Source organism: Gigantopelta aegis, chromosome 9, assembly GCF_016097555.1.
Source record: "Gigantopelta aegis isolate Gae_Host chromosome 9, Gae_host_genome, whole genome shotgun sequence".
Taxonomy (NCBI): domain Eukaryota; kingdom Metazoa; phylum Mollusca; class Gastropoda; order Neomphalida; family Peltospiridae; genus Gigantopelta; species Gigantopelta aegis.
The window spans coordinates 5,463,738-5,480,079 of record NC_054707.1 but is presented as its reverse complement, the minus strand read 5'-3'; the positions used below and the strand labels follow the sequence as shown (position 1 = coordinate 5,480,079).

The 16,342-nt window shown below is 41.2% G+C and overlaps 2 protein-coding genes across 3 annotated transcripts in view; one reads left to right on the top strand and one right to left on the bottom strand.

Moving 5' to 3' along the window:
• LOC121382373 (SCO-spondin-like) overlaps positions 1-16,342 on the bottom strand; it is a 50,240-nt gene that overhangs the window by 4,796 nt on the left and 29,102 nt on the right. For both annotated transcript variants that reach the window (XM_041511960.1, XM_041511961.1), the window contains 8 exons: positions 14,842-15,036; positions 13,791-13,988; positions 11,800-11,997; positions 8,819-9,013; positions 7,588-7,788; positions 6,470-6,667; positions 3,782-3,955; positions 607-756 (listed from right to left, as the gene is read on the bottom strand). In XM_041511960.1, coding sequence (XP_041367894.1) covers positions 607-756; positions 3,782-3,955; positions 6,470-6,667; positions 7,588-7,788; positions 8,819-9,013; positions 11,800-11,997; positions 13,791-13,988; positions 14,842-15,036 — 1,509 coding nt within the window. The remainder of the gene's footprint in view (positions 1-606; positions 757-3,781; positions 3,956-6,469; positions 6,668-7,587; positions 7,789-8,818; positions 9,014-11,799; positions 11,998-13,790; positions 13,989-14,841; positions 15,037-16,342) is intronic.
• LOC121382374 (probable maltase-glucoamylase 2) overlaps positions 1-16,342 on the top strand; it is a 46,932-nt gene that overhangs the window by 7,581 nt on the left and 23,009 nt on the right. The gene's annotated exons all lie outside the window — the stretch shown is intronic.

The following is a 16,342-nucleotide window of genomic DNA, read 5'->3' as shown; positions in this document are numbered from 1 at the left end:
AGTTGTAATCCATGTGAAAATGCGTAGTGATTCGTTTGCAACCTTATATAACCGTTTGGCAGCAATGTTAACAAGAATAAATGCTGTAATCCAGATTCGGACATTTTTGTCTAATTCGGACAATACCACCCCATTCCCCTCCCCTTACATACACGCCGTACAAAAATTGTTGCCCGTACGCCTGTGGTTATTTATAAGAGATAAATGTAACACTAGGGAAATATGGCACCTGTACGTATGATACAACACCTCCAAGGTGTTCATTTCAGAAAGTAATTACAGGTTCATATCCTGATACCCGATTCCCATCCAAAACAATTTACTTATATATTACAAAATCATTAACAGCAAACCACTAGCCTATCCTAGATATATATATATATATAAAAAACCCAGTGAACTAAAGTGTGTGCACAGGAGGGCTTACTTGAACCCTACGTGTTTACAGGAACGTAAATAAATTAACAATATAATAATATAAAAGAAATTCAAAATTCCAACATAAAAGGGGAAATGTAGATGACATAGAACATTACTAACATGGACATTGGCTGCGTAACTTTAATAACTACATGCGCGTGGTAATGAAGGGAGGAGTGTCCTTACCGGTTCCGTTATATCTGTTTGGAACGCACATACAGACGGTGCCGTCGAACGATTCCCCCGCCATGCACAACAGCACCTGCCAGCCACTTCCGGCGATGTACTGCTCAAACATTGTAGGTTCTCCCAGAACGGAACGTTTGTCACAAATATCTTGAGAAACAAATAGTTTTATTTCAGTATGTAAACAACAAAACAAAAAGCAAAAAAAAAAAAATCTTTATCAAGAGGATAAGAGAAGCAAACGAAAGCAAACGATCGGCGTTTTCTGCCGACAGCGGAATTTAACGGAAATTACCGAGTGTAGATCGGTTATATACAATTTTTAAAAAAGCTACCTGCAAATGAACATGTACCATGACAAATATTGCTTGGCACTCAGTATCGTACAGTACTAACCGCAGGTGTTTTACGTAAATTATCGAGCGTAGGTAGATCAATAGATCAACTATAATGTCACTTATTACTCACAGCGGAATTTGACGGAAATAACCGACTTGATTGACAACTACTTTAACATGCTCATATACCAGCGACTTCCAAGCTAACTCTCGATGAAGCTGCACGCTGTCGCCTGTACTCTCGACTTGCCACCCCACCTGGGGGGATTGATTGCAAGCTTTTGATCACTGCTGGAGTTTCGCGTCGCGTACACCGGGTCACGGGCAACCGTGACTTTGGTTTACGGCGACTCGGACTCGCAGAAGAGGAAGGGAAGAGGACGGAGGAAGAAGAAACGAGCGCCAGGAGCGGCTCAGGGGGGAACAAAACTGGCGGCTCAACCGCCAGCGGCGGTCCCTTCTGCGTCGCCGCCCCCGGCTCGGCCCAAGACGAAAGGACCAGCTCATCCGGACCCGCCGTCAACACCGAGGGATGCTCTCAACGCGCCGATGTGCGAGACGCCCGCAGACGGACCTCCATCTCCCTTCTACGCCACCGCCTACACGTAACTGGCCACTGTCACCAGTCTTGCCAGTTCGGAAGGCGGCGGTCCGGGCAGGAGCCGTTGCGAAGAGGAAGGCCGTCGCTCAGCCGAGCGACCAGCCTGACAAGGCAAGACCTCCACCTTCACAGGCACCGTCCCCCTCCGATTCGGAAGCCGTCTGGAAAGTTCAGATCGGGAAAATCAGGTCCGGCTTCCTGAAGTTCGTGCAGGGGGACACCTCGGATCCGGCATCACTGATGGGCGGACTAGTGGAACCAGAGCTGAAAAAACTGCCTGATGGAAGCGCTTACGAGCTACACACCATCAAGTCTACAGCCGGCAAGACGGGGTTGGTACTAACTCAGCGCCGAGAAGGAGTCTACCGACAAGCGGTCCTAGTTAGAGAGATGGATAGCCACACCATCCACAGGATCGTCAAGGCCCTTTTCGGCAACGACTACCGGAGTGTTATAACCATCCTCGCCGACCAGAGATGGAAGCACTTCATCCCCGCCTTTGCCGGTTCTCCGCTCATCAGTTCGCCGTAGGCCAACCTCCACACCCTAATGGCCTTAACGAGGCCACTCACGTGGACATATACATTGGACTTTAAACATTTAGACCTTCGTTCAAAATTGTATGTCGAAATTACTTTTCTTTTAAATATTATTAAATAGTCCGATCCTCTCTTCTTTCTCTTATTTATTTTTGGACTGTCCTTCTAAAATGCTCCAAATTATATAAATATTCGGCCGAGCAGTCAATTCTTTTTATTTTTGGCTTGTAATTTTTTTTTATTGTTATTATTTTTTTTTTAATTATTCTATTAACCTTTTTACTAATTGCTATTTTCAAAATTCTGCCCATTTTCAACACTAACCCCCCCCCCCCCCCCCCCACACACACATCCCGAGTCAGGCCACCGATCTTATGGGCGTGTTCGAAACCTTAGTGGTATATGGGCACGTTAAACTAGTTATCATCATCATCATTACCAGCAGGGTTTCGAACACGCCCATCCAGAGTTTTAAAGATCCGGGTGGGTCCTTTTTTGGCCTGACCTGCGGGATGGGGGGAGGGGGAGGGTAGAGTTGAAAATGGGCAGAAGTAAAATAGCAATTATTCTTATAGAATTAAAAAAAATAATTTTTACTAAAGCCAAAAATTGCTATTTTCAAAATTCTGCCCATTTTCAGTCATAAAATAATGACTTTTAAAAGGTGTAGTGCTCGTTAAGGCTGAAGCTTATACGAGATCTTGATCCCGTCAAGCCCCCTAGGATCCGTCTGAAAATAGAGAGAGAGTATCAACGACTAGGGTTTAGTCCAGTCGTCATGGGTTGATATAGTGGTGCGGAGGGGCCCGACTCCGCAGGATACGAGATGGTATCACTATAAAGCAAAGTAAAGTCTAGAAAAGAGTAGTAGGGGCCGACCCGCTTCCTATTTCTTCTTAGAGTGGGCGGTCAATCTTCCAGTGCTGCTAGGACAGGCTCGGACATGTAGAGACTAAACGCGAACAACCGTGACATTCTGCAGAATGGCCGTCATACGAGTCACGAAAAAAACAAGTCGACATAGTCAGCCGGAGAAATGACGTGGAGGCAAGTAATCTCGCTAAAAAGAATCCAACCTGGTGGTGCAGGCTGTCGAAACGAGAAGCGTTCCAGCGTTCAATCAGTTCCAATGGCCGCATACATCCCAGTAGAAAACTTCATTTCGCTGACAAAAACAACGAAATGAAGGATCCCCATGTCGAGCACACGAAAGCACGTGCAGTGTTCACAAGCGAAACAAACACGTATTACCGCGTCGAGATCCAGACTGGGAATGACATGTCGTGACACATATTACTGACAGTGGATATTGACGGAAATTAAGTAATTTAGCTAGGTCACAGTAAAAAAACTACCAGCTATAGAATAAGTATCATGACATGTTACTGACAGTGGAATCTGACGGACATTACCGAATCTAGATATTACTGACAGCAAATTTTGACGGGAATTACCGAATGTAGCTAGGCTATAGAGCAAAAACGCCACCTGTAGTAGAACAGGTAACATGGCACATATTGCTTGCATTTGAATCTAATGGAAGCGACCGAATGTAGCTAGGTTATGCAGAAAGTAAATATGTGACACATATTACTGACATCGGAATTTTACGGATTTTACTGAATCTAGATATTACTGTCAACGGATTTTGACGGACATTGCCGAATGTAGCTAGGCTATATAGTAATGGAATCTACCTGCAATAGAACAGATGTCATGACACATGGTGCTGGGCACGCAGTATCCGTCTTCCCCGTACGCCTGGCCAGCAGGGCAGCACCTGGCCACCGACCGCCCGTCCTCACACTCCCAGTACCCGCTACACGTCGTGCTGGTGGCGTAGCTGCGCATTGCCTGGTCTTTACATTTGTCTGAGGAGAAATAAGACAGATATTACATTGGGTTATGTGTGTATGGTTAAGACAAAAAGAGAGTACTTTAACATAATGTGCTATAATGCTATGTGCTCTGATTAGTGTTTTGTCGATTCGTTTCTGATGTAAAGAAATGTATGTGTTGCATTATATTAGTGTGGAAACAATGTATGTGAACGCACGTGCATACATGTAAATGCGATGTGTGTATGTCTCTCTCTCTCTCTCTCTCTCTCTCTCTCTCTCTCTCTCTCTCTCTCTCTCTCTCTCTCTCTCTCTCTCTCTCTGTGTGTGTGTGTGTGTGTGTGTGTGTGTGTGTTCGTATAATTACCTTTGATATCCAGTTGTTGGTGTGTATTTTTGTGCTGTAGGTCCCAATGTAAGTATGCACGTACTTACGCATGTACTTAGGTAGATATGTACGGATGCACGCATGCACGTATACATGTATGTATGTATGTATGTATGTATGTATGTATGCACGTACTTACGCATGTACTTAGGTAGATATGTACGGATGCACGCATGCACGTATACATGTATGTATGTATGTATGTATGTATGTATGTATGTATGCACGTCCTTACGCATGTACTTAGGTAGATATGTACGGATGCACGCATGCACGTATACATGTATGTATGTATGTATGTATGTATGGATGCATGTATGTATGCATACCGTATTTGTCTTTTGATGTACACAATAATATTGATACTGTATGTGATAAACAAACATCCTATTAATATTCTTTGATTGCTTCTTCTTTTTCTTCTATTTTATAATTTGGCACAGAAAACATATTTCAATTCTTTCACTTTGTTTTTCGACACTTTGTCTTCCAGCATAGACCCAGTGTCATTCCAAGTGGAAACTGATTAAATCTGTCACTGGTTTCATGTCATTAATGCGTTATCTATGCTTCATTATTCCTATTCTGGTTCGTTTAGTTTAACCGTTAATTTAGTCTGGTATGACGACTGGATTATCATATGGTGTAATACACCGTAATGTACATTCTTAAAACTGCGATAAACACAGGTCATGTGTAAGGCATTAATTAAACTTTGGTGCAAAAGGGTACGGGCGATGATCCTGAATTATATGCCTGGCTGTTTAGACATATTAGGGCATTTCGGGTCAATATCCTTCACTGAAACCGTATGGCAAAGTCAATAATGAATATATGTGTGGTTCTTCGTTTGAAGTATTTTTGAAGTTCTGACCCACAGCTATGGTGAACGTTACTCTTCAAAAACTAAAGACATTGTAAGAAATTGATAAAAATAGCATTTTCCCTCAAATACCCCATTTCAAAACCATTTACAAACATGAAATATTAGAGAAAGCCTTTCTGTGGCGAACTTTTAGAGTATATTCTACTTTTTGTAAAACATTATAACAAAATTGAGCCTGCAGAAAAAGGACACTCCCCAACTATTTTTTGTGTTGTCTAAATGGGATTTTGTAATACATTTAAAAAGTTTTATTTCTTCCAGATCTGAAAGCTTCTATTTTTTATTTTTAAATTTCTGTTGCTGTTCACCTCCACATCCCAGTCATTGTCTCTCCAGCCGAGGCATGTACATGCACGTGTCTCTTGTGGACATTGTGTCATACGCCTGCCATTTCCCATCAGCTTTTGATGTGGGTTAGTCTGGTATTTTTAAGAGCATTTAGTGACCATTTCTATCACTATGAAGATGCACAGTAAATCATCTATCATGCACTCTTACCACTAGCAATCATTTAGAGCCATACTTATGACCGCCGGTAGTAGGGGAGTATAGTAGGTGGTTACAAGATCCTCTTAACAATGCCAGAAGTAACTATTGAACACTCTCCGAAGTGGTCAGACTAAGCCCACAGCTAAAGCTGATGGTAAATGACAGGTGTGTGGCACAGATAGCCACAAAAGACAAGCACCTGTCGCGGTTGGAGAGACAAGGACTGGGATGTGCAGGTGGACAGCGTAAGAAGTTGAAATATAGGAAGAGTTGTCAGATCGGCTAGACATTACATTAAATTCAAAGGAAAGAAATGGGAGTGGGCAGTGGGATAAAAAAAAATAGTGCCGTGGGTCAGACCATTTCTATTAACGGCAGAGGACGAGGATGTCAGGTGGACGCAGGGAAGTACACCGAGACTGCATATGTGGTGGACGTTGAAGCAGGTAGGTGAGGATGTGGGAAGCTAGGAAGACAGTCGAGGGAAACTGTCAGAATAGGTTCGAGACAGACTAAAATCGTTGGAGAAATTGAGAAGATTCAAGGCAAATTTAAATCGTTGGATACATTGGGAAGGATCAAGGCAGACCGTTATCACTGGAGTGATTGGGCAGATTGTTACATCTGTGATAGAGGATGAGACAGGTAGCTGATATAATGGACAGCTTGAAAGGTAGTCGGAGGAAATTGCCAGAATTGGAGACTGAAATCGTTGGAAAAATTGCTAAGACTTTTTTTTATTTATTAAGATGAACTAAGGATGAAATAAAAGTTCAACTCTCACCGAAAGGACAGTTGGCGATGGTCGGCTGGCTGCACGTTAGAGAATCCTGGTCCCAGTGCAAACCGTGCGGGCACTGGCGGTAGAACACGCCGGAAGTGACGTTATCGTCGTCGAACACGCACTGCACATACATGCTGCAGTCTCTTTTGTCTGGGTTATACCCGACACCGTGAACCACCTTCGATCCGACACACACTCCTGTGGAAAGGACGAAAATGAAAATCAATGAAAAATTTTATGTAGTGCTTTTCTTTTGCATTTACACTAATGTACTGTTGAAACTACACGTCCTGCCATTGGTGACGGCGGGTGTTCGTTTTAATAAAATATTGTTTCGTTGGTCAGTAAATTCCCGTAATATAACTTTAACTACTGAGAATGTACCAGCTACTATTGTGCCTGGGTTATGTGCGGGGTCCTATTAAATATTGGATGGACATTTTGGAACCAAGGTAGTTCACTTCCCATTATGTTTGAAACTAAATGTTTAACCCCCAGTTCTTATCATTTACTTTAAGAGTGAGGATATTATTTATATCTATGGTGTATGTGTTGATTAAAGCCCTACAGCAGTTTTGTCCACATATTATATTTTTAAGCAACATAATTTACGAAGCCTGTTTTACTTAAACGTGGGCATTTCAGCATTGTCAGAGCATGTAGTCTGCATGCATGTAAGTCAAACACAGGCTTGGTACATTCCGAACTATATATGTGACATTGTCGTCAATACATAAAGATGATTGGCAAACAGGCATTAGGCTTATATATATACATATATATATATATATATATATATATATATATATATATATATATATATATATATATATATATATATATATCTTAACGAGATGGCGTTACATACTGAATAATTAGTTATTATTATCGTCTATGTGATTTAATTTTGTAAATATTTTGGCATGAATCTAGAGGGAGACGCCAAAGGTCACCCCCCCCCCCCCCCCCCCCTTTCGTCGATTTGAAAAGTCAAATGGCCTGTTAATACATAATTTATCATGTCCTGCGCCCCCACTTCCCTCTCTCTTCACATACCCCTGGATCCGCACTTGGCATACAAACTATAACTGACCCTGGCAAGTGAGAAGCTTACATACCCGTGTCTGGTTGTCCCGGACAGGTGCTGGTTATACAAGGCTGGGTGCTGCGGTCAATAGACATCCCGACACACATGGCGCCCCCATTGCTAGGGGGTGGGTTCGTACATGTCCGGCTTCTGACCACCTCTCGCTGACCTGCACCGCACGACGAGGAGCAGGGGCCATAACTGACCACCCAGGCTGACCAATGCCCGTCAACTGTACTCACAAAACAAAACGTACTATGTATGATCCATTTAGCAGAATAAAAAGAACGTTTTTAAAAGATAGTCTGTTGTATACATTTCAGAATAATAATGGTTTTTCTCAGCTTGAAGAGTTTAAGTGAAATTAACTGGTTGCCATATTATTTATAAGCATGAAAAGGTGATAAACGATTCTAGTCATATACTATGAATATAGGTTCGTAATACTGTATTTTTTTTCTTCATTTATTTATTGAAATACATGAAACTTTATTCATTTATGCCTGAACAATACATTATCAAAATAACTAGTATCATTTTATTTCTGTTACAAATATGTGGCCTAGAATAGTTTAAAGTAAATTAAAAATAAATGGCAAGTAGTTCTGTGCCCAGGATTTAGAAGAAAATGCCACCGGCTGTTTGATGTCAAATAGTGTTACTGAAAAACTGAATGCACTGTGATTATTCATTTTGAAATGTGCTGTATATACAGTATATATGTAGTCTAGTCATGCTTACTAATATAATGTTGAAATATTTTAGTGACATTAAAGATTATAATATAAAAATATGCATGATGCATTTATATGATACACATAAATATCTCGATCTATTGGCTTTAGCAAGCTATGTCTCTGTTTTCACGGTTATAGTGGTAACTGTAAATAATAATATAATAATAATAACAACAACAACAACAACAACAACAATAATAATAATAGTAATGCAAATATGAATGTCATACTTTGTATCTGTCGGGTTGTCGGTCTATCTATCTATCTATCTATCTATCTATCTATCTATCTATATATATATATATATATATATATATATATATATATATATATATATATGTCTAATGTCTATCTTATCTGTCATAGACAATCTCTCTCTCTCTCTCTCTCTCTCTCTCTCTCTCTCTCTCTCTCTCTCTCTCTCTCTCTCTCTCTCTCTCTCTCTCTCTCATATATATGATATGTCTATGTTATGGGTCGATCGATCTGTCTATCTATATTTCTATAACATAACGCACTACTTACTGACAGCGGCAGGACATTTCTGTGGGTTACAAACTTCCAGCCTACTCTCTGTCGCGTCACCTTCGCAGTACTTCCCCCCATTGCTAGGGGGCGGGTTGTTGCACGACCTCTTCTTCATCACCACGCGTTGACTTCCGCCACACGTGACGGGGCACGGACCTTGACTGACCACCCACGGTGACCACTGTCCGTGAACTGTAAATTGCACAACTTTATGACGTACGTTACGTTACCTAATTATTCCAGACATATATAATCAAGTTTTGTGAGGTAACATAACGCCGTTTTCTGCAACGGAATATGGGGTGTAAAGGGCAATTTGTGTTCAGTCCCTTAACACTACACCTGCACAGTAACATAGGGAGAAGGAAGAAGAAAAGAAATGGTTTATTTAACGACGCATTCAACACATTTTATTTACGGTTATATGGCGTCGGACATATGGTTAAGGACCACACAGGTATTGAGGGAGGAAACCCGCTGTCGCCACTTCATGGGCTACTCTTTGCGATTAGCAGCAAAGAATCTTTTATATGCACAATCCCATACAGGCAGGATAACACATACCACGGCCTTTGATGTACCAGTCATAGTGCACTGGCTTGAGCGAGAAATAGCCCAATGGGCCCACTGACGGGAATCGATTCCAAACCGACAGCGCATCAAGCGAGCGCTTTACCACTGGGCTACGTGGCAGATGTGGTAAAATAATTTATATTTATCATTCAAAAAGTATAGTTTTAGCTTGCCGTGTCACATTTTATTTATTTATGTTATTTTATTTCGGTAGAAGTCCTGTTCTAAAAATATAGTAACTCCCCGAATGCACGTAAAACTGTTTTTAACAAACGTACGCAAACATAATCTGCCTATTCCCGCCCGGCTTCTTTCTTTCCAAATGTAACCAACCTATTAACATTCAGCTAGTTCGTTACAAAACCGATCCCCTTTGAAACATCCATAGTGATGAGGTCATACTATACTGACAGCCATAGAAAACGCAGCACCAACTGAAGTGTCATTAAATTAGTTAAAGTAGCAAACAAATTCTATTCAGGCACTGTATTACGAAAAAGACAATATTCTGCAAAGAGATGACAAAGTCCAAGAGGTTGGTAACATCCTTTAAATTCATTAACCAGCAATATTTTGTGCGTAGGGTACCAAACAGAATTTCTGGTAATGTGGTACAAAATGTCAATATCTGGTGTGGCCACCATGAGCATCTAATATGGCAACACAGCGACGTCTCATGGAGCAGATGACCCTCCTGATGAAGGCCTGGGGGATGCGATGCCACGTGCGAACCAAATTTGCCTCCAATTGCTGAATAGTGTAAGCAAGGGCTTGCAGCCGGAGTAATTGTTCCATTGCATCCCAAATAAGAGCGAAGTCGGGTGACAGAGATGGCCATGTAAGAACATTGGTGTGTTGCTGGTTCAGATAGGCCATAGTGAGTCTAGCCGTGTGAGGCCTGGCATTATCATGTTGTAATGTCTGTAGATGAGGGTTAGCTGCCATGTGTGGCATGGCGTGGTTTTGGAGGACCTCGTCTCTGTAGGTTTGGGCGTTGCAACGTCCTCAGAAGATGTGAAGGTCTGTCCTACCTTGCATGCTGATTGCTTCCCATATCATCACACTACCACCTCCCCGGCGATTCACTTAATGGACACAACAGTTCGCATATCTTTCACCACACCCGCATCCGCCCATCGGCATAGCTGAAATGAAATCTGGATTCATCTGTAAAGAGGATCTGTCCCCGATGACGATGTGTCCATCGACGATGCGTTCGAGCTCCCGTAGTCGGCGTTGTACGGTCTGTTGGCTAATTGGACCGTTCGAGCCATGGATGGTAGTAGCTGTCCTAGCTGCAGGTTGAAATCTGTTGCGTAGGTGAGACAGGTAAATTTGTCCATCTTGGTGGCGGGTAGTGACACGTCGTGGACCAGGGCGGCGTCGATCACGTATGGTGCCAGTTTGTCGTAGGCGGTGTTGCAATCTCACAGTTGTAGAGTTGTGGCATTTGAATCTACGGGCCACTTCCCCCGCCGACAAGCCGGCTCCAAGACATCTTATGGCTCCTTCCCTCTCAATGCCAGAAAGTCGCGACATCGTGAACGTCGTTACATTAACCTAAAGTCGATCACAACATGTGAATCTGATAACTCAATTTCCCGGCTTTATAACCGTATAACGGTGGAACTGGTACTGTAAGGTGCCAGTGGCATGACCTGCACGTGCGTTTTTTAGATTTTCAAAAATTCTGCTCCCGAATAATAAAATGCTTCAGCTCGTGCACAAAGTACGGTTTAACGTGACCTTCCATTCCGTTGCATTCATTCTACCCTATATTTCAGACCGCATCTCCACAAAAACTAAAAATGAACCAAACATATTAGTGCTGCGTTTTCTATGGCTGTCAGTATATTTACCAACTGGTGCAGAAAGGTCATGAAGAAAAGAATGGCAACCACCAACGGATTTTCTATTTAATCTATTGTAAATTGAACTTTAAGAATTTAATTTGCGGGTTTTGCATATTAGACATTAAACAGAATGTTTCCAGGTACACATCACTGCTTCGAAAATAGGACAGACCCTAATTTTGTCCCGTGTTGTTTGTTTTTGTTTTTTTCCTCTGATTTTTTTACCAATAGGTAAATTATATGGGAAAAAGAGTACAAACATAACAATATATCTGGACCTGTAGGGTGAAGGGAATAATTAAAAAGTCGGCCTACTCTTCGAATGTCTTTCCAAACGTTCATTTTGTATAACATTTTGTTTATGTCTTAGAAAACGTACCCCCCCCCCCCCCCCTCCCCTCCCTGTAAGAATGTGAAAAACGACCTGTCTTGATTCGGCAAGTTTTGCATTACCCATATGGTTTTACGAATATTTGAATATTTTAAAGTTTTATCCATTGGTATTTTTAAATTATAAATTCTGCTATAACCATAATGTAAATAAACACTTACCAACAACGGGCTTGGGGCAGGTCTGCGAGTTACACGCTTCCATCTTACTGTACGAGGCGTTACCCTTACAGTAATTCCCCCCATTGCTCGGCGGGGGGTTATTGCATCGTCTTTCCCTCAAGATGACGCGCCGGCCTCCACCGCAGGTCGCGGAACACGGACCGTTACTGACCACCCACGCTGACCACCGCCCATGGACTGCGAAAGAAAACTGGGGTTAGCATTTGCATAGAATTTCATTATTTCTTAGCTACAAAAATAGTGCTAGTGTTTGTTGTTGTTTAACGACACCACTAGAGTACATTGATTAATCAAACATCGGTTATTGGATGTCAAACATTTCGTAACTCTCACAGTCTTAGAGAGGAAACCAGCTACATTTTTCTATTAGTAGCAAGGGATCTTTCATATGCATTTTCCCACAGACAGGAAAGCACATACCACAGCCTTTGACCAGTTATGGTGCACTGGTTGGTGCGAGAAAAAAATCAGTTGATTTGATCCACCGAGGTGGTTCGATCCTCTTATGCAAGCACCCTAGGCGAGCACTCAACCAACTGAGCTAATGTCATTATTTGTTAGCTACAAAAATAGTGTTAGAGATACGACAAATCATTATTAATAAAAAATAATAAAAAATTACAGATAGATTTATTAACCATTGGCTGCTGGATGTCAAACAGTTGATAATTCTGACATATATAGTCCTAGAGGAAACCCGATGTGTTATTCCATTTGCAGCTTGGAATTTATTATATGCACTTTCCTACAGACGGCATCACAATTAGACAAAGGCTGTAGTATGTGCTTTCCTGTCTGTGGGAAAGTGCATATAAAAGATCCTTTGCCGCTAATGGGAAAATGTACCTGGTTTCCTCTGATGATTACGAGTCAGCATTAACCAATGTTTGATATCCAATAGTTGATGATTAATTAATCAATGTGCTCTAATTGTGTCGTTAAAAACCCCACACTTTAACTCCTCCCACAGACGGAACAGAATATACAACGACCTTCGATATAGTAGTGGGGCATAGTTTGTGACAAAACACAAATAATCAGAGAATGGATGTATAGACTGAGCGAGATCCCGCTCCCTTCCCAACCCACACACAACATCATTTGAATGTCACTGGTCAAAGGCTGTGGTATGTGCTTTCCTGTCTGTGGGAAAGTGCATATAAAAGGTCTCTTGCCGCATTAAGACAAATGTAGCGGGTTTCCTCTGTTGACTACGAGTCAGAATTAACAAATGTTTGACATCCAATAGCCAATGATTAATTAATCAATGTGATCTAATAATGTCGTTAAAGAAAACAAACTTGAACATTTGAATGTCAAACGCTAGCTCATAGCACACAGATTATTTTACTGGACTCCCCAGCAATGCGATCTTGAGAAGGAACTGATCATCACAATACGAACGGTAGCGGAACTGATTTTGGTGCTAATTTTGAAATATTTCTTAAAAGTGATGGACAATAGGAGCGTTGAAACACTACAAACTCAACCCCGAAGTGGGTCAGCGCCTGACTGGACAACTACATAGGGCTTTGTTCAGATACGTTAAGTTAGTTTTTAAATTTTATTTTTGGATACTAAATAGGTTTTGTTTAGTAATGATGCACATTGTGTTGTTTTCTTCAATATCTGTGTGGTCCTTAACCATATGTCCAACGCCATATAACCATAAATAAAATATGTTGAGTGCGTCGTTAAAGAAACTAGTTCCTTCCTTCCTTCGTGTATGAAATAAGACATTACTACGTTGTCGTGATTTACATTTGATCTACAATTTTCCATCAGTATATGTTTTTGACTCAATGGGTAGGCTAGGTGTAAGACCACTACACCCTCTTTTCTCTCACTAACAACTAACCCACTGTCCTGTACAACCAGCCCAGATAGTTGAGGTGTGTGCCCAGGACAGTGTGCTTGAACCTTAATTGGATATAAACACGAAAAAACGTTGAAATGAAATGAAACCTCACCAACGTTAGGCTTGGAACAACTGTGGGCGTTACACACTTCCATGCTGCTCCACGTCGCTTCCCCCTCACAGGGTCTCCCCCCATTGCTTGGCGGAGGGTTGTTACACTTCCTTTTCTTCATAACAACCTGTCGGCCTCCACCGCAGGTCGCAGAACACGGTCCAAAACTGACCACCCACGATGACCACTTTCCGTGAACTGCAGAGTAAAAGGACTTGTTGTTTCATGTATATTAATTTAATTATATACTATTCTAACAAAAGAAAGAACAATATCATGGTACTCGTGTCTAAACTTTATTAAATATACCCTCTGTCTTCAATGGAAACGTAATCTTGCAGGGTTTTGGTCACGGTTTTACTAATTCATGAAACAAAAACAAAAAATCTATGGTCGTACTTGACAAAAATCCTAATTCGTAAAACAGACCATAACATTAGTACACTTTCCTGTACCATGATATCAGTACAGGTAGCATGGCCCATTATTATTTCTTTCCATTTGACATGAGTTCCTGATTTCATCTAGGTAAGATTAAAACAAGTATCTATTTAGGCTGTCCGCCAAAAACTGGGGCTAACAGTTAATTGGTTTGTATGGGCATACACCTTCAGACCGAGTTGTTAAAAGACACTCTCGGTGGCAGCCGGAACTGGGATTTGAATCCAGTACCTACCAGTCTTACATGCCAACAGCTTCATCACAACGACACTGGAGTCAGTCATGTCTCCGTAATTTCAATTTAAAAATGACTTAATATGCCCGTAGGAACCGGGGGGGGGGGGGGGGGGGGGGGGGGGGGGTGGGGGGGGGGCTATGCCCCACCGCTCAAGAACAACAAATGTACGTTCTGTGTACTACTCTATAAATTGTGGCTTGTGCTCCCTCCCCTATACCCCACTATGGATGCTTTGATGCCCCACTAAAGGTTTTGCCTCCCCATTCCAGATACCGTTCCTACGGGCCTGTTTTTGTAATCTGTAAGGCCAGTGCGAAGTCCATTCAGTTACGGAATGATCAAAATGGCATGTGCGTACCTATATCTACTCACCAATAGTCGGACACGTGTGTTTGTTACACATCTCAGTCGTGTTCGAAGTTGCCTCCCCTTGACAGTTTTTTCCACCATTGCTTGGTGGTGGGTTATTGCATTGTCTTATCTTCACAATTACACGCTGGCCTCCTCCACAGGTCGCGGAACATGGGCCATAAAAACTGACCACCCACAATGACCACTTTCCATGAACTGCAGATTACAACTAGTCATAATATATATACAGAATAAAATAACGTAATTATGTAATACATTAATCTCAGCTAAAACCTTCGTATCAAATATATTACATTTATTCTATAATTTACCCATAATATCCATGTCATGAACCCATTTGATATTTACCATTATTACCCCAGCAGGCACTCATAACGGGGAAAATAAAAATCATAATTTCATGCATTATCTTTTCATTTGCCACTTTTTTAGTAATTCTAGGACTCAATTTTTACATCCCTATTACAATTGTCGACCAAGTACTTATAAATTCAAAGAACTAATGCAAAACAAACGAATCAGTACACTAAAGAATTTAGCAAAGTTTATAAAAGTAATTATGAATGCATTTAAACATCCTTGATATTTCACATCCCCAACCCCCAGAAGTACATTTTATATATATATATATATTGAACATTAATTTAACAATAACAATTTTAACTAGTTCTACCGGCTAAACAGTTTATATATTTGTATTTTTATGAATATTCACAGCTTTATGTTGTATGCAAATGTTCATAGGAATTAATTCACAATCATTGTAATTTAACTTTTGTATTTCTCTTTCATCTTGTCATGTGTTTATAGAAATATTATGTATATATTCCTCCTACGCCGTTGTGCAACGGCCAGAGAGTAAATAAAGTCTTGTCTTGTCTTGTCAAACGAACAGTACTATTGGATGATTTGACGCTTATAAACCAATGACCTTGTCGGTACTAAATAAGACGTCATCACGATTTGGCAAAACACACAATGACGTCATGTAGTTTAAAGAGTTTACGGGCCCGTGCTTATAAAACTATTAGAGTCCAGACTCCGTCTCTAATGACGTCTCACACATACAATTTGTATGGGGTTGTCATGACATTAGTGTTTCAGACTCTATTTGTATGGGGTTGTCATGACATTAGTGTTTCAGACTCTATTTGTATGGCGTTGTCATGACATTAGTGTTTCAGACTCTATTTGTATGGGGTTGTCATGACATTAGTGTTTCAGACTCTATTTGTATGGGGTTGTCATGACATTAGTGTCTCAGACTCTATTTGTATGGGGTTGTCATGACATTAGTGTTTCCGACTCTATTTGTATGGGGTTGTCATGACATTAGTGTTTCCGACTCTATTTGTATGGCGTTGTCATGACATTAGTGTCTCAGACTCTATTTGTATGGGGTTGTCATGACATTAGTGTCTCAGACTCTATTTGTATGGGGTTGTCATGACATTAGTGACTCAGACTCTATTTGTATGGGGTTGTCATGACATTAGTGTCT